Source organism: Falco naumanni, chromosome 6, assembly GCF_017639655.2.
Source record: "Falco naumanni isolate bFalNau1 chromosome 6, bFalNau1.pat, whole genome shotgun sequence".
NCBI classification, from domain to species: domain Eukaryota; kingdom Metazoa; phylum Chordata; class Aves; order Falconiformes; family Falconidae; genus Falco; species Falco naumanni.
Window position 1 is genome coordinate 29,051,742 of NC_054059.1, and position 9,795 is coordinate 29,061,536.

General features: G+C 45.9%; 1 protein-coding gene across 1 annotated transcript; it reads left to right on the forward strand.

Moving 5' to 3' along the window:
* Positions 1-562: 562 nt before the first annotated feature.
* Positions 563-3,117, forward strand: KCNF1 (potassium voltage-gated channel modifier subfamily F member 1). The gene has a single exon (XM_040599536.1). It carries the CDS (start codon positions 1,280-1,282, stop codon positions 2,741-2,743), a length of 1,464 nt encoding a protein of 487 aa, XP_040455470.1. The 5' UTR covers positions 563-1,279; the 3' UTR covers positions 2,744-3,117.
* The last annotated feature ends 6,678 nt before the right edge of the window (positions 3,118-9,795 follow it).

Below are 9,795 nucleotides of genomic sequence, written 5' to 3' on the forward strand. Positions count from 1 at the left end.
ATGCTTGTTTTGCTACTTGTTAAGTGCTGGATGTAGTACAAAGCACTACTGCTGGTAAGTAGCATTCACTGAGAAATCATCATAGACGTAAATCACTCAAACCCTCATCAGGGTCAGTTGCCTGCAGAGCGAGAAAACAGAGCTAACACTGAGGATGCAGAGCTTTGGGAAACACGTGCAGAGTCCAGGGAAAGTTTTGCTCCACAGCTGCAGCAAAAACTTTATGCTGTCTGCTTGGTTCTCAGTGACACCAGTGCAAACCTACAGTAACTCAATGTCCTGACAAAGAATTACTCTAGACTTGCTCCAGCCCCTCTGAGAGCAAGATTTGTTGTGCACTTATCCCAAAACACAGGATTTTTCCCGCTAGTTTCTGACATCAGAAGAAAAGGTTTGGGTGTCCTTCTGCAGCTCTGAATGACTTTGTACACGATTATTTATTTCATTTTAAAAAAAAAAAGTTTAAAAAAATCTTTAGATGTGCACGGCGGTATTGAAACACATTATTTTACAGCTAGGCAGGAGTATAAATAGCTGAGCTGTGTTTTCTGTGTAGCTGGTGCTTTGCTGGCTTTCACCAGAAGAGGGTAGAGTCTGGAAAGGGCTCCTGGCAGCCTGGGCTCCCTATTGTGTTTGGAAACAGCAAAGGGAAAACAAGCGCAAGTTTCTCCTCTGCGTGCTTGCACCGGCTGCGTGCGAGAGTCCGCAGATAAACTCCGGAAGACCTGAAAGTAAAAAGAAAACGGCACGGGAAACAAAATTCCAAAGCAGCTCTCTAGGGAGGTCTGTGGAATCGAAGAGAGGAACGGCAACAGTTTTCTGTGGGCTCACCCTGCTGATGGTCTGTCTGAGAACTGTCACTCACTGCACGATGCACTAATCAGAGCTCAGGATCGATTTCTCTGCCGTGACTTCCAACCTCTGAATAAATATCACTTTTAGAGAGAGGATGGGACCTGGAAAGACTCTCGAGCACTGAACAGAGGGGTGAGTTTTATTAAATGGTTTCTTCCCTTTGAAATCTGCTGGAGCTTTCCAACGCCCTGCTTGCAGGCACAGCAGCCCGGTGACTTGTCGTTTGCCCGCAGCTTGTTGCATCCCTCACGAGGCTTTCCTGGCCGCAGGGTTATTTCTGTAACCTTTCCCACAGCGACTCCAGGTCAGTAACATTTGTAATAGAGCTGACTCGGTGGTGATTTGCTTTCATGAGAAATTAAACCCACAAAGCTTTGAAACCAAACAGCAGGCTAAAAATCAAATAAACCCCAATACGATTAAAATGGCAGGTGACTCTAGGTTTCCAGATGTGGACACTGCCGGATCAGAAAAGAATGAAGAAACGGAGATTGTAGTCAATGTCGGTGGGGTGAGGCAGGTGTTCTATGGAGATAACCTGAATCAATACCCAGAAACACGGCTGGCAGAGCTAATCAACTGTTTAGCGGGGGGATATGATAGCATATTCTCCCTCTGTGACGACTACGATCCTGGAAAGAGAGAGTTTTACTTTGACAGAGATCCGGATGCTTTCAAATGCATTATTGACGTGTACTACTTTGGGGAAATTCACATGAAGAAAGGAATATGCCCCATATGTTTCAAGAATGAAATGGAATTTTGGAAAGTGGATCTGAAATTTTTGGATGACTGCTGCAAAACTCATCTAAGTGAAAAAAAGGAGGAACTGGAAGAAATAGCTAGAAGGGTGCAACTGATTCTGGATGACTTGGGAGTAGATGCCTCGGAAAGTCGCTGGAAAAGGTGCCAAAAATACATCTGGAAATTTCTGGAGAAGCCAGAATCGTCCTACCCAGCTCGAGTGATTGCTGTTCTGTCCTTTCTGTTTATTTTGATCTCCTCTGTCGTGATGTGTGTGGGGACCATCCCAGACCTGCAGGTCGTAGATGCAGAGGGGAACCGTGTGGAGCACCCGACCCTGGACAGCATAGAGACAGCCTGTATAGGCTGGTTTACCATCGAGTACGTGCTGAGGCTGATCTCCTCTCCCAACAAACTCCACTTTGTCCTGTCTTTCATGAACATTGTTGATGTGCTAGCGATACTGCCTTTCTATGTCAGCCTGACCTTGACCCACCTGGGGGCCAGGCTGATGGAGCTGAGCAATGTCCAGCAGGCTGTCCAGGCACTGCGCATCATGAGGATCGCGAGGATTTTCAAGCTCGCACGGCATTCCTCTGGGCTCCAGACTCTAACATACGCCCTTAAGCGCAGCTTTAAGGAGCTCGGACTGCTCCTCATGTACTTAGCTGTTGGAATCTTTGTCTTTTCTGCCCTGGGTTATACCATGGAGCAAAGTCACCCTGAAACTTTATTTAAGAGCATACCTCAGTCATTTTGGTGGGCAATCATTACCATGACCACAGTCGGATATGGAGACATATACCCTAAAACAACACTTGGAAAACTGAATGCTGCCATCAGTTTTCTTTGCGGGGTGATAGCGATCGCCCTTCCCATCCATCCCATCATTAACAACTTTGTCAGGTATTATAACAAACAGAGAGTTTTAGAAACAGCTGCCAAGCACGAATTGGAGCTGATGGAGCTAAACTCAGCTGAGGGGAAAGCTGCAAGCTCCAAAAGTGAACTAGAGGATCTTGCGAGGGAAGGCAAGGAGGGTCCTTTTTATAGCAGCCGGCTAAAAGTCTCCCACAGTGACACCTTTATTCATCTCCTGTCAGAAGAGAAACACTATAGGACCAGGCTTCAAAGCTGCAAATAAACTGTGAGCTGTTGTCAGCGCTAAGCTATAGATCAGGACAACCTGACAATCAACTATTGAAAAGACTGGTGGGATCTGTCAGAGTTGGGAGGGAGCACTCTGCTTTGCTTTTCCGACATGAATATAAATTAACCCCATGGTATCTCCATCAACAGTTGGTAAGACTTTGCCGTTATTACCCGAAATAAAGTAGTAGGACTCCATTGAGATCAGACTGCTTATAGTGAGTGCGTTCTGACAAAAATAATTTGTAACTATTTTAGAGATTGAAAAATCCTTCCTGATCGGTAAATGTTCGATGACCTGAATGTGCAGCATTACCACATCAGAACTCTGTATCTGTGACAATAAAGAGCAGCATCGCACAGATTGTGTCTTCCAGGCTGTGTTCCATGCCTCTGCAGCTAGAATTGCTCCTTCAAAAATTAAAGCAGCCTCTCACTCATACTAGATTCAGGTTTACAACAAAATGTTTTACGAGCAGTTTCAGCCTAGAGGTACTGAAAGTATGAGCATATACTGTGTGCAGAATATTGGAGTCAATGAATAATTTTGGTTTTGTAAAATGTAATTTGGGGTTAACTTTTTGCATAGGTATCTGTTCCTTTTTCGGGAAAAAATGTAATTTTCAATGGGACATGAAGCTTTTTTGGGGGCAGGAATGTAGGACAGAATCAATGCATTTTAAGGAGCAAATGAAAAAATATTTGTTTTAGCTTTTGGTTGCAACATAATAATCTTGCAGGAAGGATTTATAATGAAGTAGTTTTTAAAACTGTAAGTTAACTCATAGTATTTTTATTTCACTATTAAAGCAAGAGAAGTTTACAGGGGAGTTAAACTGAGTACTACTAAACAAGAAACTTTAACTCTTTGAAAGTAAGTGTAGAGAAAGTTTCAATAAAAAGAGTATAATCTCCAACTGATTTATGGTAAAAATATATATCTGAATGAACATATTAGTAGGTTATTTTTTAAAAAAGCACATCCCACCCCTACAACAACTGCATGGTTTTTTTAAATGTTAGTTTACACAGGTAGTAAGCACTAATTGGAATCTTATTCATTAATCAGCATATTCATCGACACCAGTGTGTAGCTACTGTCCTTTCTAAAAACAAGTGCCTTCTATGATGGCATATGATGGCATCTATGGGAGCATCAATTTGGCTCACGTAACAACTGCAGTATACGGATCCCTTCTCTTCCAGAGAAATCCATTGAAACTAGGAGTTAAACCAGCTCAAAGGGGAGGGGAGAACTGGCACACAGATGTATTTGCATACATTAAAAGTAGGATCCCAAATGATTAAAGGGCTAGAATAGCTGTCCTTATATGTTCCCTTTTGTGCTGAGCAGCCCCTCACCCAGATGAAATGCAGTAGCACGAGCCATGACCTGTCCCTGGGCACCTCATGCCTGAGACCCCCACACAGGTCCTTGGTACTCTTTTCCCAGGATGTGGGCAAGCGATGGGGCTGCAGCATCCACCCCACAGCAGCAGTGACCGGAGGAGCACAGAGCTGCAAGGTAGGCGCTGTGATCTCTCCTGGCACTTTGTTCGCCCCTGGCCCCTGAAAAAAGAGTACGTCCAGTGGTGGGAAGAGCCCTGTCCTGCTGGGAGCGGGGAGCACTGGGGGTGGGTAGGGGCTGGGTAGGCTGTGTGGAGATGGGCAGCTGCTCCCCAGGAACACTGCCCACTCTACAGGTGTCCTAACATGGAAATCAACCCCAGGCTGAAGCCCTTTCATAGCACTACCCTTCATATCCCGAGTTGTTCGCCTCCAGGAACACCTACCCTATATCCCCGTGCCCCAGCCCTGTGCCAGACCTACCGTCCTCTTCCCCAACCCTGTTATCACGTCCTGCCTTACATAGCCCATCAAATAAGATAATTCAAATCAACCTCTAAACCTTTCTGTACCAGAATCTTTGCACAAGCCTTAGTCTCAAATTCTATCCTGCCTAAGGCCAACAGCCCATACAAGTGGCCTCCTCAGCTCAAGCATCCTTTCACCCTCATCCTCCCCCTTGCAACCCAGCTCTCAGCCTCTAGAACTGCTCTCTCAATCCTTCTCATCTGCTGAGACTTGTTCCCTGCTTGCCACCAGTCTCAGCCTTGCTCCCGCTGGCTGCCTGGCCAGACCATAGCTGGCTATCACCAAAGGGACAGGATCCTGCCCCTTGCAGTGCTGAGGGCTTCCAGGACACAAGTAGGCTGCAGCCATCAAAAATCAACTTGGGCGGGATACGAAGGGTGGGAGAAAAGGGAAAGTAACAAAACTGTGCCAGTCCCAGCCATACACCTTATCTATCAGCAGGGAGATTAAATGTTCCCGACTCCCCTCATGACATGTAGAGGGTGGCTGGGGATGAATTAAGTTACCGAAAGCACTTTCGTGAATGAGGGAAGCACTGTATAAATGCTAAGTAATACGGTTAGCACTGCAAGTACTAAATCCTCACTGCTGCGCTTCGCGATTTATTTAACGTGACATTAAATAAGAATTAAGCCTCTTTTATCAGAAATAACTTTATGGGCTAATTTCTCCAATGAGTTATGCCTTTCAGCACGAGGGTCTGCCTATGCTGTGTCAGTATGGAAAGAGCTTGGACACAACCTCGGTGCCTCCAGCCCACGCTGGTCTCAAGCCAGGCTCTATCTGGCTTACTGCAGCGGGGACCCTATTTGTTGAATTCGCTGCTGTAAGTTATATGTTCTTAAAAGGCTGTGGGTGGGCAGGACAGATTCCTGCCTGTTTGCCTTGCCTGTGGGGTGGGAACCCTGCCGGAGCAAGGGGAGGTGTGGGCAGTGATGGAGGGACAAGGCAGGCCGTCTACCTGCAGCTTATGGCAGGACCGGGTTGGAGAAGGGTGGTCCTAGACAGCTGCAACCCTAATGGTAGAAAGCAGGAGGCTTTTGGGGGCCCCAGGGGAGACACTTTTCACAGACCAAGAATCTAGCACAAACCACTGGCTTTGAAATCAGGGCTGGAGGGAAGGCTTTGCCTCTTAAAAGATGGAGTGAACTAGGGGATATTTGTTTTCAATGTTTTCAGAGCTGATTTTCCTTTATTACAGGTTAATCTAAAAAAAAGAAAAGGACTTATAAGACTAGAAGGCTTGGGGGTGGGAGGGGAGTGTTGGTGTAGTCGCTTTGCAGAGAGGAAGCGACACCTCTAAAGGCTCTGGCTGAGTTGGGGTCCCCCGCTCCTAGACACAGGACTTTCTCATGTCCAAAGTTAGGACAAGCCCTGGAGTCTTGTCAAGGGGGAACTGCGCTGTGCTTGGTGCAGGTCTCATTCCTGCACGCTAGGTGAGATGGGCACAGGCTGCACCCACCCAACCCACCAGCAGCTTCCCCATGTCCAGCACTTCCCGAGCACTTTGTGAACACTTTGACTGAGTCTGTACAATTAAATTAATGAATGCATTTCCAGTGAACCCATCTCTAGACCCACAGAAACAGTGTCAGCCACTGCACTGAACTTCCCTGATGTCTGCAGCACGTAGGGAGCTCTGTAACACAACTGCTGTTTAATATCCTTCACCTTGGAACCAGGACTGGAACGGTCTGAAAATGTCCAAGTGCAGAAAAATCTGCATAACTGCCTGAATTTCTCCTGATTCCCCTGCTACCCAAATACTCCTCTTCGGACTCTGGTGGTTTGACCCTGGCTGAATGCCAGGTGCCCACCAAAGCCACCTCAACCAGGCAGAGGATGAAGAAAATATAACAAAAGGCTCATGAGTTAAGATAAGGGCAGGGAGAGATCACTTTTACCATTACTGGCAAAACAGACTCAGCTTGGGGAAATTAGTTTAATTTATTACCATTTGAATCAGAAAAACACATTTCCCCCACCCCTCCCTTCTTCACAAGCTTAATTTAATTCCCGATTTCTCTTCCTCCTCCCCCTGAGCAGTGCAGGGGAACAGGGAGTGGGGGTTACGATTAGTTCATCACAAGTTTCTGCTGCTCCTTCCTCCTCGGGTCCCTCCCATGGGAGACAGTTTTCCATGAACTCCTCCAGTGTGGGTCCTTCCCATGAGGTCGCAGCCCCCTTTGGGCATCCACCTGCTCTGGCGTGGGGTCTTCCATGGGCTGCATGGATATCTGCTCCACTGTGGACCTCCATGGGTTGAGGGGAACAGCCTGCATCACCATGGTCTTCACCATGGGCTGCAGGGGAATCTCTTCCCGGAGCACCTCCTGCCCTCCTTCCCTGACCCAGGCGTCTGCAGAGCTCTTACTCTCACATAGTCTCACTCCTCTCTTCCATTGCAATTGTGTTGCACAGATATTTCTTTTTCCCTCCTTAACTGTGCTGTCCCAGGGGCGCTGCCACCGTCACTGACGGGCTGGGCCTTGGCCAGCGGCGGGTCCCTCTCGGAGCCGGCTGGTGCTGGCTCTGTCGGACGTGGGGGAAGCTTCTGACAGTTTCTTACAGAAACCACCCCTGTGACCCCCCTGCTGCCAAAAGCCTTGCCACGCAAACCCACTACAGACTCCTAGGTGTATGAAGGAAACAGGTTCCACTTCCCATAAGAAGCTGGGAGCTCTGGGACAAAAATGTAGTACTCCTCTATAGGAAACCCATTGAGAAGAATTATGGAGAAACAAACAAGAGCTGCTATAACTTTAGTTGACCCCTTCTCACACAGAAGCTCCTCAGTTCACTGTGCAGAAAATTTCAGAGCACAGTGAGCAGGTCCAACTATCCTCTTGAGAAGTTACCCCGTAGGGCATCTGCCCTGTGCAGCCAGCCCAGGCTGCTTCTAGAAAACTTTGAATCTTTAATACAGCCTGCAATGTACAAAGTTAAAATTCGAAGGGACCAACTTCTAGTTCCTTACTAACAGCAACTTCAGCTGTAAATCTGGGATTAGTCCAGGTTTAACACCGAATAGCTGCCTGCATAATCTGATTCAATAGCCTTAATTTAATAACCCACTCAAGGGTAGATTGGTGACAACTGCTAAGACTGCAGGTGAAATGGAGCCTGTTTCTAGCTTCCTGGATACCATGAAGGGTAGAACTTAATAAAGTGGAAATTGCTTTTAGAAGTGTGGGAGACGGCTGCAGTAGTTAGTGACACACAGCATTAGTCTCAGGGAAGTGATAGGCACGTAACACATCAGCTCACACCACACTCTGGATGGCGTGTTACAGCCACCTCGGCTTTGGAGACAGCATCACACTCAGGGAGAAACAGCCATCTACAGCTAGGTTTTTATTGGTGGACTGCCATATATGTATGTGATTTGAAGACACATTAAAAAAAATCAAAATTCTGGGAAATGCTAAAATACCATTACTGTCTGCTGTCATGCATGCAGGAGAGCTGCCCCTTGCTGCAGGTATGGCACCAGACACACAGGGTTAATTGGTTAATTGAAATGTCCTGTCTGGTCTGTGCATGGGTTGGGGGGAATGTGAACATGTGGAGGTAGAGCCAGCTCCTCTCAAACAAAAGGAGGGGTGAGAACCATGCAGCACAGCCCGTCTGTCCCTGGCTCTGCTAAGGGCACTCATTGCTAAGGTCCTTTTTGCAGCTGAAGCTGACAGCGATGCTGTTTCAGTAACCCTTTAGGCATCTATCTTTTTGCCTAATGGGCTGCTTGAATCTACCTGATAAAAAGGCTTAAGAGGAGAAACTAAGACCATGTCGTTCTCAGTCCCAGATATTCTCTCAATCTATACTGATTTTTCAAATAACTACCCCAAAGCTCACCTGAGACTGAATGAAAGAGTGACAAACAGGTGTTTGTTAAAACAGAGCATTCAATTGTCCATAAAAGTAAGGCTTAAGAGAGATTAATCAACTACTAACCATACTGAAAGACTCAACAATCTCCACAACCCTCTTCCAGCCACATCTGCATTGCCAGATGTGCTAAAACAAATAGGATGGTATGTCCTGTGAGTTAAGCTAGGCAGAAGTGTGTCCTCCGTCCTCCAAGTCAACACAGCTATCAGTCCTACATCTGCTGATGAATCTCACAACTTCTTAGTCACACAGGTAGGACAGTTACTGGTCACACACACAGGAGAATGCATTTGCTACCCATCCATGTTTCGGAGGATTTGGCTCACTGTCCATTCAAATATCACTGCATTTTGACTGTCCATTTATGACAGGCTGTCCATTTATGAATATCAACATTTCCTTCCACACCAGCTTTCATGAGACACTTTCCCTTTGAGACAGAAGATCCTTAGTGATGTGAGGAATAAGTTCTGCGCTGCCTGGTGTAAATCAAACTTCACCAAGAGTTGCAGTAACATAGCACTAATGTGAAAGATAGCTCAGGGCAATGAATATTAAATATACTTGCTTCAGCCATAGGTATCCCAGTAAAACCAAAATTGGTTTCTCTTCCAGCAATGAACCGTATTAGGCTTAAATGTAGTGGGAGCTTTGCTTGCCTTAGGAACATCACAGGGAATGATGCAGCCAAGTGAGCCAGGCTAATGCACGAGGCAGGTTCACATATATCACTAAGAGGAAAATCATAGAGAGGTCTGAGAGCTCCAGGGAAAGCTGTGCCATTTAATTGTTTCTTTTCTTGTTGCTTTCATATGTAGATGAGAAACCTGCCAGTGTCTGAAAGCTGCTTTTTGTCTTCCCATGTAAGGGTAGCCTTGAATATTTTTTTTTATTTTTTTATTTATTTTTTTTTTTTGTGCTGAGAGTCAAGTACTGCTAAATCATCCTGGTCAGTTAAAGATATACAATAGAAGCAGAAAGGAAATGAAATCTTAAAAGGAATCTAAGTAGAGGAATTCCTTTAAAAATAAAATCTCAAGACAGAAAGGAAGAGTGAGTGCTATGTTGCATATGCCTACAAGAATACTGAAGCACTCAGAGGCTGACCCTAATGCTTTGCTTTTTGGTTTAAGCATGAAATGTTGTGGTTCCCTGTGCTATAACGGAATAACCTGTATGCTATGCAGTGGTTAAACATCTTAAAAAATGAAAATTATCTGTATTCATTAGAGCCTGTGCTAGAGCTCACAAATTCTGTGTTAGAGCTCACAAAATGGTGGA

Excerpts from the sequence above, each read along its gene's own strand:
- KCNF1 (XM_040599536.1), top strand. The coding sequence starts at position 1,280 with ATGGCAGGTGACTCTAGGTTTCCAGATGTGGACACTGCCGGATCAGAA.